Raw genomic sequence first — 16,868 nt, 5'->3', positions numbered from 1 at the left:
GTTTCGGCCATCACCACTGAACAGATTTTATCGTCGCTCGTGCATCGCATCGGGACGGCACCATCAAAATGTCGCGTCGTGCTCGAATAAAACTCATCTCCGATTATTTCGGCCGTTAAAGTTCTCCTTACGCTCGTACATCGTCATGGAAATGGGGAATTTCGACTTTGTCGAGCGATCTTTATGGGCGAGAGTTGGCCGAAACGGGATACTTGTGGGATTTATCGTGGATTTCTTGTGCTCCGATGTGGAAAAAAATAATTTATTGCACATTCTCTCTTTGTTCGAGATTTCTAAATTATATTTAAGAACTTGAGATATGAATTCTGAAGAAGAACTTGAGTTAAATGTGAAGTTACACTGTGCAAGATAGACGCGTAGTCTCGGTACATGCAATGTCAATAAAAGTTAGTTTATTACAAATTCGGTAAATACCGTCTATCCCTCAACCGAGATAATTACACGAGCAAGAGAAACGCGAGGAAAATCCAAACGTTTCTCGTTTCTTCACGGTTTTTTTTCCATTAACAGACTGCGTTCGGATCTTGTTCGGTATATGTATAGATTAGAGAGGGGCGGTTGACCTTTTTAACGTGGCGATTACGCAGATCGATTTCCACGAAGACTGTTTCTCGCGACGTTTTATTAACTCTTTCCTTTATTGGAACCGTCATCGGACTCGTCCAGTGACTCTTCCTGCAATCGCGAGTGACGTATAACCCGGGAAATACACTCGGCATCGAGGTGCTTAGACGTCCCGGCGCCGTTCACGTGCGGCGCCGCACGCAAACCCTAAGCGCTATTAGCCGCGTCGTACCCACCCCCGGAGACTAACGCTCCCTCCTGCCAACGCCATCGGTCGGCCGTAACTCCTTCGTACATGCGCTGTTATCCGCCTCTCCCGATAACGTCAAACGGTCATCGTTTACTCGTCAATGAAAGTAGTAGACCCGTAATATCGTTTCGCAGATTAGGACTTTCTTCGTGTTACGCTTTATCTAAAATATATACTATCGTCTTATGAAAGAGAGAGAGAGAGAGAGAGAGAAAGAATCTAATCGTATCTATTTAATAATTTACGTCCGCTATATTTTTCTTAATTTTACGAGCGAATAGTGAGAACGCATATAAGAGCTGATTTCGTGATGTTAGCTCATATAAAAAAAGTAGATAAAGAAAACAAAAGTTTTCTAATTTATAGCATTGAAAAAATTGTGACATTATTAATTGTGAATTTACAAATAATGATTAATAAAATTAATAAATGATTAAATGTTTTAAAAATTTTATAAAAGATTTTCATATCATGGAATGAAAAGAAGAAAAAAGAGAGAAAAAGAACAAACAAAACAAGATAATATAAAACAAGATTTTTATAACTTGCATAAATATATATAAAAAATATAAATAATATATATTTAGAAAATACACTTTTCTAAATTATTTTTTTCCTCCTCCATTTTGTGAACTATTGATTATCATATATATTTATTGTGTATAAGTTAATACGGTATAAACATATTTGTAATAATTATATTATGTGAAATAATGTTGTTATATATACATATATATATATATATATATATATATTTTTTGCTGATATCATTACAAATGGAGAAAGAGTAGAAGCTGTTTATTATTCGAAGCGAGCGTCGAATGTTGCTGATTGAACGCGGATAATTTCCCTGAATTACGTTCGCGTGGAATAGCGAAATGAGGTTGCAACGTGAATAAGAGATCGTTACCGTAGAACGCGCGGGCCGAAAAATCTTGACCTTACCGTCTCGCCGTCGCCATCTTGCGCACGTCGTTAAGCTTAACGACCGCTTTCGGAATTGCCCCGGCCTTTTTTCGCCATAACGAGACACGGCACTTGGCCCTTCGCACCCCATTCTCCATGGTTTCCCATGCGAGAGACATTTAAGTTCGTAACTTCATTGTTATACGGGCATAGTGCCGTGTAGAAAAATAAAGTGCGAACTTTAACTCGTGCGCTTCATATAATCACGCATTAGAAAAATCGATTAACCGTTGTATTTCACGATAAGAACTTGTGATTGTGTATTAGGAATTATTTCTTATTTCCGCAATCATTCTTTATCGTTATTTAGAGCGATTATATATTTCTCATACTTACAATTAGATGGTAATAATGCTCTAAAAAGAATATATTTATCGCACAATCTGTTGCTTTTTTTCTTTCATTCTATTTTTATTTGAAACTTTTTTTATTTGAAATTTTTGTAATGTAAAAAAATTATTTTATTCGATATGTATATTTATAGCTATTATTAATAATGTCATTCAATTTCCCCTTTTATGATTTTTATTTATATTAATCATTCATCGAACTCAATCGTGAAAAGAAAACCGTCTTACAACAAAAGTGGCAAAATAACAAACGGACGGTTTCACCGATCGAACTTTGCCGTCGTTCGCTCGGCACGCGCCCTTAACTCGCGGAATGAGGAAAAACGGTTGGAGAAGGGAGGGCGAGAGGGAGAGGTAGTTGTTCTGCGTCCATGAAACTTAATATTCCGTAGGAAGGACTTGTGATATATATATATATATATATATACGTAAGAACGCCGACGGCAAAAAGAAAGGCGCACGACACCGGTAAAAACCCACCCTCACTCCCGTCAGCTTTACCACACACTCGCTCGAGGAATCGATAGGGTGACTCATCGAGGGCGGTGACAGAGCTTTTTACCCCTCCTGCTTTTCTCTTGCTCTCTCCCTCTCCCTCTCCCTCTTTTTCTGTTTCTACCTTTCTTGCTTACAGCACTCTTCTTCATCCACCTTCAACTTCGTTCTTTCGATCTCCCTCGCTTCCGGCTCTAACGCCCCGTTTCCAACCTCTCCCTTGCAAGCGTGTCCAAACTTTAAAACTTTCCGCAGCAGCTCACTTTTCTGTCGGACTGTGTGCTCCTGCACGTTCCTTTCGGGGCGACAAATAACGGGACGCATCCCGAAGTATGCAGTTGTAACTGTGTCGCGCACTTTTGTTCGGAGTTGTGCAAACTGAAATGCGACCAGCCTTATTTGCAGTCAATTTGTCGACGTCTATACCAATTGGGTTCAAGCTCTTCCCGAAAGTTACCTTTCGCTTCCGTTCGAGTTTTTCCCCCGCAATGTTTAAGTAATATTTAATAAATTTACGTAATAGAGCAATATTGAAGTATCAGTAGTATTAATATCATTTAATTGTTTCTTAAAATTTTATTATATCGCGAAACTACGACATAATTACAGATTGTAACGTATACTTTCTACTTAGCCACAATGTAAAATTTTCTCTTTTCACATCGCAAAGCTTGCCTAATCTACTTTAAAATAAAATCCAAGCACGATAGAATTTGTTTTTACGAATGAATTCGCGAACATTTCGTAAAACAACTTCGAACCATTCACATTTCACGTTATCCTCGGCACTCTTAATTGTCTCGTTCACATAGCCCTTCCACGATCCCAACAGGCGTTCAAACTTTAAACTGCTTCATTTCACGCGAAATAACGAGACACGTTACGCCGAACAACTACGAACATATACTCTCGTTCTATAACGTTTGTAATAGATAGACTCTCCCAATTTAGATTCCAAATACAAATTACCTTTCGTTGATTTGCGAATTCTCTGTTCTTTTTTTTCTTAACTTGAAAATCAATGTTAAAAATACAAAACTGCGGCGTTTATACACCTTATATTCTATTTTTAGGCGCACATCGTAGAACTCGAATTTTCAAGTAAAATTATTGTGAAAATAGGTACATTTTTAAATGTACAATATTTTTTAAATATTCTACATACATAAATCTTCACTTTAGCGGCAAGAAATACTTAAAGAAAAACAATCATACGATTTAGGAATATCTAACAAAATGTTTTCTGTAAAGAATACTTCTTGCATTACGGAACTCGTTAGACGCGTCCAAAGCGGCCAATTTTTACTTTCTGCCTGTTCTTGGATCGCTTTCAGACACAACGCGCGTCTGCTCACGCCACGTGAGAAATTTTTTAAGATGGGATTTTAACGAGCACGTAGGATATTTTTCAGAGTCTTCCCCGCGTGCGCCGGTCGCCTTAATACTTTTCTCGCCCCGCCTGTCTCGTGCGTCGGACGTGCTCTCGAACTTTAAAACACATCCCCGTTGCTCTTTTCTTCTCTTTTCCCCAGGGTGCCAGGATTTTTGCAGGATGAAAATAACGAGATGCATTCGGCGGAATACAATCCCATCGCCTGCACGTATCTATAACGAGAGAACTGGTGGAACATTGTCGCCAGCCAATTTGTCGGCTCCGAGCAAACCGCCCCTTTCGCTGATTCATCCGTTCTTTCTCTCCAATTTCGTTTCGCATTACGCAGTTTTCTTTTAAATTTCTTACAAATTATAAGCCTCGTCAAGCTAACGAAGCTCAGAAAAGAGATTGTACCGATACTTATATGTTGGTAAATGGAAGTTTAATTGAATATGCGGACAAAATTTATGTACCGCGAAAAATAGAATGTTTTTCGTAAAATATAATACAATAAAAACTTTAATTTACTATGCAAATATTTTTAAATATAATAAACGCAATTTGATACATGCAAACGTTACAAACACATTTAACTTTGCAAGTGTGAATTTTTAATGTATAATTGTAACTCATATACAGTACCGTTTATAATTAAACTTGTAGTTCTATTTAATTTGTACAATGTGTTTACTGTTTCCTTGTTGAATTTTTATAAATTATTTTTTATTAATTATTGCAATTACGAGAACGATATTGAATCATTACACGTCATAAAATAATTGCTTAATTAAAGAATTGTATAAATTAAAAAACAAACTTTCTGATTTTGTGATATATTTTAACAAATAATATGAGAATAAAAACTAGTAATATTGTACAATTTGCAGCGTTATACAATTTCTAAAAATTAAATGACAATATTGAAAAGCCAGGAAAGTATTTATTCTAATTTATAGTCAGCTAATTAATTTTTTAAGAAGAATATTATAAGCCAATGCGTATTTGTTTATTTCAAACAAAGTAAGATTCAAAGTAACAAAACAATTAATATTAACTTTGATTGATCATTAGAGAAGAAATATCTCTCGCTTGTCGTAAACGAGACGAGCGCAGTCAATAAATCCTTTAAAATGAATGACAATAAATTAAATTCTATTTTTTCGGTTTATTACGTTTTTATCGAAGAAAGTTCGTATTTTTCATTGCATAACTCGTTTAGCACCCTTCCATGCGCAACAAGTTAATATAGGTTTTTTTTTTTTTTTTTTTTTTGTAATCGTGCGTTAACCCAACCTTCGAAAAAAATGGGAGAAAGATCGTTGCACATACGTGATCGCTATTTAAATGATGAAACGTTTCGACGTGGATGATGAGAGTTCATTGCCCATTCGCGCTTCGTATTGCAGATTTGTGATCGGTATTTACGTCGCGACCGCAGCTGCCGTAAACGCAAAGTTATGGTGTTTATTGTCGACGCCGTGCAAACGTGGACTGAATAAACATCCGCGAATTCATACTCGGCGGATTTATCTGCGATTTTATAGCGTTGATAGGTATATATTTCTTGTTCTTTAGTTGCAGATTTTTTTGTGTTTAAAAAGCAGAAGAAAAAACACAGATTCGTTTATAACTTTATATTTATTTCATGAATATTTGAAATAATATAATTTATTAATTTTAGAAATGAATTTTTAAACTTACATCCTTTTGCTTTTCGGACACAGAGATGTGAATTTAAGACAGTGCAGTGCTTTTAGTCCGGCCTATTTAGGGTCGTCTTCGACCCACGAATAGTTTCGGTGCGACCGAAAGGAGCTCAAGACTTCGAAAGCAGGGAGCTTTAAGCTCTTACGAATCAATACCGGGTGGCGCGAGTGAGACGGGTAGATACGTAAACTAGATAAGAGAGTCGCGAATGGAAGAAAGAAAGGAAGGAAGGGACAAAGGAGGCCAAGGAGAGATCCAAGACTTGGAACTCTTGTACGTTCGTTCCCCGATATAGCGCGTCGATAAATCGTCTCTCTCGCCGATTATTTCGGGAGAGTATCGCCGAATATTGGGCTGAATCTTTCCGCCAACATGACAACCATCAAACCAGCATGGACTCCTTTTGTCGGTTCCTGTACAACGTCATTCTCGCCGTTGTCGTCTTTCTAAGGATTATCAGTGAGTAGCGAGAGCGAGACGTCGATCAGGCGGATTGTCAAATCATTTCGCGAAAATAAATTATATATATTATATTTACGCATAAAAAATATTTAAATTATGTTTAATTAAATATAATTTAAATAATTAATTAATTAAATTATATTTATGCGTAATAAACTTTACACATGATAATTGAAAGGTTACTTTTAGAAAGTCTTTTTTATAAATAAGAATTATAAATTTCGCGAAAACAAAATCTGTTCTCTATATCAATATTACACTAATTGAATAGTTATTTATAGATTTTTGGTTAGACATATATCGTTAATTATATCAAACGGCCACATGTATGAGCAATCTTAACGACTGTGCGATATAAATTCTTGCGGTCGTTCAAGTTCTGTATTAACAGACAAGGTGTACTTCGCCAATATTAACCGCACTGAATAAATTTTATTAGTATTCCGTGCGAGTTGCCGTGAAGATAGTCGGAATATCGGATAACCGCGACTGTGCAGTATTTAACTTGGCTATCTATCTCGGGTAAGCTTAAAGCTTAAAGCTCGAGCCATTACTTTCTTGCAACGTCTATCGTCAGATAATACTTGTCTTCGATTATCTCCAACGACAAGCTTTCTTATCGTAATCGTCATCGCGATAGATTAGTCAAACTTAAATTGAATTCCAATTCAATAATCAGTTTTTTTATTTTATCCTGTTGTAAAAGGCACAGCTAAACATTGAAACATTTGTCATTCTACTGTAAAAATTCATTTTCATATTCATTTCAGCTTTCAATTTTTTGACATTTATATTTTTTCTCTTTGTTTATCGGCAATTTAAGTTTTTATAAGAAGAAATGTATCATTTTCTGATAGATTTTCGGCTATAAAATTAAAACGACCAGACGAGTTTATTCCAATGGCAGAAGCAAGATGTTTACCGTGTATCGATATGTATCGAGCAACCTTTAAAACATCGTATGCATGCACTGGCAGCTGCTGCGGTTGATTGCATGTCTACCATGGTCTGCCATAACTCGGAACCTTGACCTTTAGTCACTCGTTATCTGCTGATATTTAAAGCTTCGAAACCGCGCGTTTGAGACACGTCGGCACGCGAAATAACCAGGTCGTTCGCAGAAACAGAATTCTGCGAATATACCTTAAGAATAGAGATTTATTATATTACATATAGTCACGTCAATCGAAATAATGAAAAGGTTATTAATTATTTATGCATCCAACAAAATCGATGTTTTATTTTCTTTGATCAATATACTATATCGCTCTTTTATACCTCAAATTAAATACTAAATAAAGATGATAAATAAGATAAATATATTAGATAAGAATACTTCTTAAACACATATCTATACACTAGTACTTATGTGGGGATATATCATCGGTTTTATTATCTTATATCTCATTCTTTTTCTACTTTCTTATTTGGGCTTTATTTACATAATTGACAGCCATCGTAATGAAAATTATCTTTATTGTCTACGAAATAATTTTTATAATTTTAATTATGTAAATATAAGAAACACATTTTTGTGACAAAGTGCTCTAATTCACATTCAATAAGCTAGAAGATCGGTAATTATATTTCGAATATTTTTATAAATAATTTTAATGTTTGTTTTCAGAAAACGGCCTTCTCTCCTTTGAAAATCCCAATTATCATCTGGACCCAGCTCGATTGGACGATGCTTTGAACAGCAACGGAAATGGCAGTTCTCTGTATGATGAATTGTATCAGGAATTGGTCGGCAGCGGTGGTAGAGGCGGCGAGGTGACCGGCGGCGGGGGAGGGGGTGGTGGCACGAGGGTGCAGGCACGCCGAACCTACGCTACGTTGGATCTGGGCAGCATGGGGGTGGACGTCACCCAGGGCCCCCTCACGCAGGATTCCGTGACGGACGACGCTTCCGACAACACGGACAACCATAACCTAGGGTGAGTATCGTTAACTCTGTCACGTTCTTCCTCTCTCTTTCTCTCGTTGGCGGCCCGATAAATGGTTTTCCGATGCACGCTGATGGAAAGATATTGCTGCGCATAAAAATTGAGGACATGATAGGACGAGAATACGATAAAATATCGTCGTATCCACTGAATTTTTTAACGTGCATTATTCTTCTGCAATACGAAATTAATTTGTCACGAGTTATTGAGATTTTTCTGAATTAAGAGAAACATAAATCGATGAAAACTATAAGGAAAATTATAGGGTTACCTATAAAATGGAATTAATACATTTTCAATATTTGAATAAGAAAGCTATTTCGACTAAGATAAAGTGGAAAATATAATATATATAATCACGATTATAAATCAAAAAGTAGCCTTCCGTCGAGATTTCATCCTTCCATTCCAAGGAACTAAAATATCTTTTTGGAGTCTCTCTTTGAAACGCGAGAAAATGTAATAAGCTTCGAGCAGCGAAATAGAAGCCGATCCAACCGTCTTCTTTTTCCCTCGTAATATAAGATCCGGCCACCCAGCGGCCGTCGATAAAATTTTCGAGTCGGACCTCATCGGGATACCGCATAAAATTTCAATAAATCCAGAAGCGAGAAGGGAGGGTTGGAGAAAGAGAGATGGCTCGGTGGAACGAACGGTCGATGTTACAAGACAGTTCGAACTTATTCGCGACTGTTACACGAATTCGGCGCGACCCTACGCACAGTTGGAATTCACTTCTTTCTTCTTTTCTTTTTTACATTTCCATCGGGATTTCGTTCCATTGTCCGATTCTGCTATCGAATTTCCGGAATATTTTGTAGGATAACACGCGGAATCGTGCGATTCCTATCATGAAATCGAAGATGCGTTAAATTCGAAAAAAGTTGCAATCTCGCAAAAAAATCCTCTAATAATCATATTGTGAAAAAATTATGAAACTACAAAGTATAAAATTATGAAACTACAAAGTATAAAATGATGTAAATTCTTGATTATCGTTTCTTTTTATATTATGTACAATAACATGATTATTTATACCCAAGATTTAACTTTAATATTTATTATATGTCAATTCAGAGAAAAAGTTTAAGCGTTATTAATTTTTAATATCTCGACAAAGAGAACAGTGTAAAATTTTTATCTTCATTTTTATTAATTTTACGTTGTTTAAAAAAAAACTCTTCTGATCCTTTATAATATCTGAAATTGTTGAACTCTTACCTCGTCTCCTTAATTCTGAAACAAGATTTTCCGAAAGGTCAAGACGATCGTGTCTTTCAGTTCCAATCTACTTTTAGTTAAGATTGAAATTAGATTTGTCGCTTCAGTCAACTTTTATAATCAGTTTTGAATGTCTTTTCTCGCTTATCTGACTTTCAATCAGCTTTACTTTGATAGAAATATCTTATCGAAATATTTTAAGATAAATTAGAATAAAACTAAAAGATTCATTAAAATTTCAATTAATATTGTAATGGATGATTATTGATTAGATTTGATTTCACATTTTATTATATTTTTGTATTTTATAATTATCTTTCATTTCTCATCTTTATGACCGATTTAAATGGACATTTCATTAAGTCGATATTCAAAACTCTCTAACTAGCAAATAATACGTCGTATCAATTTCGTTTATTCCGCGGAAAAGTCAAGACGCGTTAACGATTAGCCACAGCTTCGTGAGAGAGTTTCTGCCTTTGGTATAATAAACTCACCTTTCTTTCCCTTAAACCCGAACTCTTTTGCCAACCCGGAAATCCGGGCGAGCATAAAAATGCAATTAAGGAAACGCCCGACGTCTGCCTGCCTCCGCATAGTGTCTTTTCTTCTGAAAGGTACCTTTTCCTCTCTGGATCTTCAATCTTCATTCTATTTCATATTTCTTCTTGAGTTTACTCTCTCAAGCTTTTAGCGTGATACGTGACAATAAGAATACGTTAGAAAGTTAGAAAATATCATCTACATACTTGATTAAAAATATGTAGATAATTTTGATTTAAAATAAAGGTCGGAAAGTTAAAATAGATATCTATTCTCCCGGCGAATGCGATGCGCGGCGATATATTAACGGAATAAAAGTAATATTAGATTTCTGTCCGCCATTATAGAGATGATATACTCGGAAAAGTTTATCCCACAAAATTTCCAGGGGTGAACGCTCGATTCGTCCGTGCTTTTTTCTTTGTCCGTGTCAGTTCTCTTGTTCGCTGTGTTGTTGGTAAAATGACGAAGTAAGGTAATGACGCCATCACAGCCAACGAGAATATGGTGTTGCTGATCGAATTTTATGGGCACGACAGGGGAGGAGGGGGGGGGGGCGAGAAAAGCGAATTTCACCGGCGACGAGCGACCCGACGAAGGCTTTCATCGCGGTAGCACGTTAACTTGATTTACGTGATGTGCTCCTAACGTACGCAACGTTACGTCGTTAGATACTCGACACACCGGAATAGCTTCGTACCTCCGGAGCGCTACCGCAACTGCATCGATGTTTGCAACGAAATCGGTAATTTCATCCCGTTTGATGAATGAGCCGATAGACAAATTGCGTATACGCAGAGATTTTGCGATCGTGAAGAAAGTGATTTTATTATCGCTCTGCAAGAGATATAAATTTTGCGACATATTTATAAAAAAATATCTTATACATTTCTCTTCATGAATATCGTCGGCATTAAATTATCGAGTTTCACATTATATATTCATATGTTTTGCACGGAATTGTCAGTGTATAATATACTACAATCCGCGAAACACATTTAACAAACCGCACTATCAGCAATCACAGTGCAATGAACCTTCGCAAACCGTTCATTAAATACAGTCGCGTTTGCCGATAAGCATTTTGCGCGTGAATAATTTCTAGGAAAAAAAATCTTTGCGCATACAATTCCACTTTGCATGGTTACTTTGTCACCTTTAGAAGGCGGAAGGAAAGAGGCGCGGGGGGAGGTAAAAGGCATAGAGACGCGAACTCAAAGACGACAGTCTGGGCACGAAACGTCTCGACATTTCCACCTCCGGCTGAATATTAGGCGATAAGCTAGCCTTTCGGAGAAGAGGGTGGCGAGAAAGGATCGACGGTTGAGTCACGATAGGGCAAAAGGTGCGAGGAAGGTGACTCGGTACGTACGTGTACGTGCTTGTGTGCGTTTGGAGATTGAACTCAATCTAAACTTGTGACAAACTTTGCTCGAGCCCTGCGCTATCTCTCATACCTATGTCGATTCGCCATCTACAACCTCTGACTTTGTTAGCGATAGAGTGGAGATGACGTCTCGAGACCAAACGGGCTACATCCGCGTCAAAGCGCGCGATGGAAGCTCGCTGCCTATTTAGGAAAAAAGAAAAAGCACATTCCTTTGAAACGAGATCTTTGTCTCGAACTGTCATTCGAGAGATTATTGTATAACGAGCGTGTAGAAAGATTTTTATGAATAATTAGATGACATTACGCTAGGAGAAGCAGAACGATACAATCATTGTTTTGAATAATTAGTGAAAAAGATGGAATTATATTTTCAAGATTTACGTAAAGACAAAACAAATAATTCAATATGTTCTTATTATACTCTTTCTTTTCTTTCTCTCACTCTCTTTTTCAAGTTTTTTTTTAAAAAGAACAGACTCTTTTAGATATTTAGTATATTGTTAATTTCTATCAAGTACTTGGTTATTACATAACAAAGTCCAGTCTGATTTCGTAGGAAAACGGAAATACGGCATGAAAACATTTTACGTGCCAAAATAAATGACCGCGCTTGGAAAACTATATACGTGAGAAAATCGCTTAATACTAGAAAAAAGATACGTAATTTATGGAAGCGTCATAGCGTTTTTAATAGCCAGAACTCTTCATGTATTCGCCAGACCGGTCTTGCAAAGAGCAAAGGAATATTAATGAGGAAATGCATTTTCTTCGTTAAATAAAAAGCAGTTGGTCCCGCACAAAGAGCCGAATTAAAAAATTAGAGGTCTCTAAAGACACGCCGCATTGCCGACAATTAAAAGTCGTTTTAATTTCACATTGCTCTAAAATTCAGTAAAACGCCGCGTGCATTTTTCTTCTTTTTTTTTTTGAAAAAGTCCGCCTCTCACCGGACGTATCCTCATGAAATTCAAAACGGAGTCGTAGCGCCAAGTAAATCGCGTTTCATCGTGAGGCACCGTCGATGAAAAGTGGAAATTTCCGCGCGAAAAAGGAAGCGCTGATAACGCGCGAAACGAGGTTATCGGGCTGAATGTGTGTGCATGGGGCTGAATTATGTCACGACTTCCACGATTTTGCATCGCTAGTTTCCAGCGTGATAACAAAAGTTATGCTGCACTATGGCGTCTAAGATAATTTTCTTTTATGCGCCATTGGTTATACAGCGTTTATTAAACGGTTTCTTCGTAATTTTTTTCAAAAAAAACTTTTAGCTACAATTAATGTCAATAAATAAGATAAACGTAATGAGAAATGTTGTAAAAATAATACATCTAAAAAAATAGATATTACAGTGAGTCGTAAGGTTTTATAGAGCAAAAAGAACGAGTCTTTTATAGTGAGAAATATTTTTCATAAATTTTTTTCTCTAGTTTATAAGACTATCTAGCACATAAAACTATCTTAAAGTGAAACGTGACTAAACCTCTGACGTATTCACATTATTTCTCGTCTAGCGAAAGAATTGATCCAACTAGTAGTGACAAAGAACGAGACAGACGAACTATAGATTAATGCGAGTCGCATCAATCTCCATCGGTAGCTGACGGCTTATCTGCCTCACGTCAAACCAACACCACCGCCATTCACCATCCATATTCACTTATGGACACCCTTCGCCCTATACGCGGTCTTTTTGATCTTGTCTTTAGATAATCATTCTGTGAGCATATAGGTGAAAAAGAGAGATCGTCGAGAAAGATGGAGTACTTTGTCGATACAAAAAAAAAAAAAAATTGAAGTATTTTCGAATAAAGAATACATGTTAAAAACTAAATAGAAATTAATTTGTTTACACGCTAAATAAAAACTGATTTTTTTACCTTCTACAAAATTCAACTTTTTTTCCCTCGTATATCAGCTTTCTGATTAAACCAATTTAATAATAATCGACCTAGCAACAATCGGAATTTCTATTTTTATGCTTTCTATTGGCAGCTGTTGCATGAGAAATTGAATAAATAAATTTGAAAAGTAAAGGTACAAATCGCAAAATAATAAAATCACTCTTGCGTTATATTCAGTCCCTCGATAAAAACTTGCTGCCAAACTTACATTTGCAGTTCCTCGTAAATCAGCCCGCGCGCCGAATATCGCGCGTGGAAAATATAGCGCGACTTTCAGAAAAAAGATCCGTAGATTCGAGAATGTTGAGTAAAAGGAAAAAGAAACTACATGTGCCAGAAGTACAACATGTCAACGTCTGTTCCGCTCGTAAAAAGAAAATTTCGCATAATTCGTCGCGCACGCGTTTTCGTTCCTCGCAAAATATACGGCTAGATAACTCGGATTCCGGCGGTTGCGGTCCATCGTGCAGGGACTCTCTTCATTTTTATTATCGCGCCATTATTGCGTACGATCCCTGTGAATGGCTGCGATACCAAGCGAGAGCTCGCGAACGGCCCTCGCGGGCAGAATTCATGCATAATCGTACCGACTGCACAAAGCGATGCCTCGTAACGGCGATATGTCGACCGGTATCTGGATAAAGTCCCTCGGGCTCAGCTTGATTCAGGAAGCACGAACCCATAAGGAATGGCGAGTTGATCGCCATTCTGCGGCGCACGCGAATTGCGGGGCACCCGGTATTGAGAATCCGGAGCTCGCTCGAGGTGAAAGAGAAAGAGAGATGGAAAGAGAATGTTGCAATAAGTTTCTTTTATCAGCTAACCGCCCATTTCTCATCGTTGTGCCATTAGAGATCTTTTTTGCTTTATATTTTTACTTTTATTGAGAGTTAATGACGAATCGCGTTTTCAACGGGTCAGAGACCGCCCTGAGATCCTCGAGATAGTTGTTTTCACGGAGAGTTTATGATGATTTAAAGTGTCGAGAGGTGCGCGCCGAGAAAACCAGTCCGCTTGATTTAAACAGATTGTCGGTCCAAGGAAACGTCGAGTGAAATTAAAGAATTGTCGCGCGATTCGTGGGCAGACTATGTCGCAATTCGCTGCGATAACATCCCGCGGGAATTTCGCAGGTAGAAAGGCATAAAACCATAAGGAACGACATGCCATTCCCGAAGGCTTCGGGAAGAAAAGAAGGGAAAGCGAACTGCGAAGGTAGGGACAGAAGAAGTGTGAGGAAAGGAGCCCGGTGAAACACCTCACACCTCGCAAGGATAGGTATCTTAACGATCGTGTCTGAGGCGAGGTACATTGGGCGTGAAATAAGGTGCCTTTGTTAGGGCAGCTTTTCTTTAGAAGAAAGCTCATCCCTTCCTTTCTATCTCCCTCTCTGTCTCTTTTGCCCTCTTTATTTCGGTCTCTTTCATATCTCTCTCTATTTTTCTCTCTCTCTCTCTCTCTCTCACACACTCATTCATTCACTCATGTGTTCTGCACTCTCCTTGAGACTTCACCCTCCGTCGCCTTCTCTTTCGTTTCCATCACCCTTGCGGCCGCAACCCTCCACGTGAGGTTCTTCCAAAGGAAAATGCGTCGCTAACGCCTCCTTCTATAGTTTTGCCAAGCTCGTTTTCACAAAACTAGACGAACCGAAAAGGGGAGTGTTTCCTGGCGATTCGTGACATTCATGGTGATAACTTGTATGTTAAGAGAAACTTGATGTGCTTATGAAATTATTGCGCGACATTAATAGCAGAAATAACACACTTTAGCTCTGGATAATTATTAAGTAGAAACAATATAGAGAAATAATTACAATTATATTTTTATGATTTTTCTAAGAGACTTAAAAAAAGAAAAATTATTATATATATTAATTTTGTGAAGAGAAAGATTGTTGAAATCCAGGGAAATGTAAAAGTATAATTCGATACAAAATTACAAATATACATATTGTTGACTTTTTTACTGTGGCCTTATTTTATACAATGGAGATATCAAATAAATATAAATTATTGAAACGTTTACTTTAAACGAAATGAAATGATGTTCTTAAAGAACACGTTTTGCGCTTTACTCTAGAATCTACACGATGCGTTTCAGAATTTATACGAGCTTACACGTAGCATCCTATCGTCTGTTACATCTCATCTGGTTGAATATACCACCTGGAAATTTATGATAGACTACCATCGTCAACGCGTAATCTCTTAATGCTATTATCTGCAACGTACGACAGTACGTCTAGCTGCCTTTATCTTCCTCCCGAACTGAAGTCTTAAAATTTTGCTGCGCGATATTATCGATCACAAAAGTTGCGCAACTAACTAAAACAGCTAAACAACCGGAATAAACTCGGCTATGTTTCGATGAAAGATTTTCAATATAACGATTCTTTTTGAAATTTTGATCGCGAAGCAATCTCTATTAATAACTTAATACATCAATTTATAAATGAATACTCCAAGATAAATCAATGCTTATATAATATTTGCGAATAAATCAACGCGAAGGATATATAAGAGAAAATATACCTTCACTCTAAATTAATTCGAGTGTCAAATTATAATTGAACTTTTAAAATTCAATTCAATTTGCTGCTTTGTGATATGCCATAAAAATAAATAAATAAGAATTGTTACATGCAACGTAAAAGCACCGATTTTTATTACACGAGATCATATATATTTTACCTGTCATTTCTCCTCCCTTTTATTCATCGCGCATGAATCCGCGACAATGGAAGTGGTACGAGTCGATAAATAGCCAGACCGAACGGCAGCACACGGAATAGAGGAGATAACCGGATGTGTCGATAAACAGCAGCCGGAAATTTGTCGATGAATTTATGATGGAAAAGTGGCGACTGAATTTGCAACGCTCGATATAACAGGCGGTCAAGAAAGCGTATAAGGCATAGTAATACACGCTACAAGATTTACGTAACGTTGTAAGATATGAGAATAAACGCTGTAGTTAAGATGTGTTACATTGGGTGTAAGGCAACGTGCCCGGAGCCTTGACGTGATCACAAAGGAGTCTACTTTGTAGCGTGTGTATGTTTGCCAACGGACATTTACGAAGAGACACGCGAGCGAGCATATGGCCGCGAGTACCTTCGCCATAATGTCGAACGCCGGCATATAAATAATGCACCGTCCTCGGTATGCCTGCATATGCACTGCAGCTGCATACATCGGTGAATTTATGTAGAGACTCCACGTCGCCTGCGCACGGTCGTTGATAAAAATTTCAACATGGTTATTCGCGGCTGCAAATCGAACGATCATTAAGGATTTTATCGACCGCTCGAGAGAGATACTTTCCAGTTTCTATTTGAAAGACGATATAGTTTTCAAATGCGAAAAAGTTTAAAGATTAGCGATCGATTTTCACTACATGATGCTGAAATAAAATTTGTTGTATTTTTTTTTTTTTGTATACTTGTGCGTAAAAATTTGATAAAAAATATTTTTTGAACCGCGTCGAGAGTAATAAAATTGATATCGTGGTTGCGGAATTGTGCGATACAGATACAATTTTATTCGATTCAGGTGCGTCTGGTATTGAATACGTCTTCAGCAATATACCGTACGAATAGGAGCATTGTCGGAGACGTAATGCAGTCGGAGGTACTGAGAAAACGTAACTATTCACTATGACATCGTGTCACA

General features: G+C 37.3%; 1 protein-coding gene across 1 annotated transcript in view; it reads left to right on the top strand.

The window, feature by feature from the left end:
* LOC140664752 (protein Fe65 homolog) overlaps positions 1-16,868 on the top strand; it is a 143,414-nt gene that overhangs the window by 92,297 nt on the left and 34,249 nt on the right. Inside the window, exon 4 of the mRNA XM_072890194.1 lies at positions 7,818-8,127. Within this exon, the coding sequence (XP_072746295.1) occupies positions 7,818-8,127 (310 nt within the window). The remainder of the gene's footprint in view (positions 1-7,817; positions 8,128-16,868) is intronic.

This window comes from Anoplolepis gracilipes, chromosome 4 (assembly GCF_047496725.1).
Source record: "Anoplolepis gracilipes chromosome 4, ASM4749672v1, whole genome shotgun sequence".
Lineage (NCBI taxonomy): Eukaryota > Metazoa > Arthropoda > Insecta > Hymenoptera > Formicidae > Anoplolepis > Anoplolepis gracilipes.
This window is presented reverse-complemented; position numbering and strand designations above follow the sequence as displayed.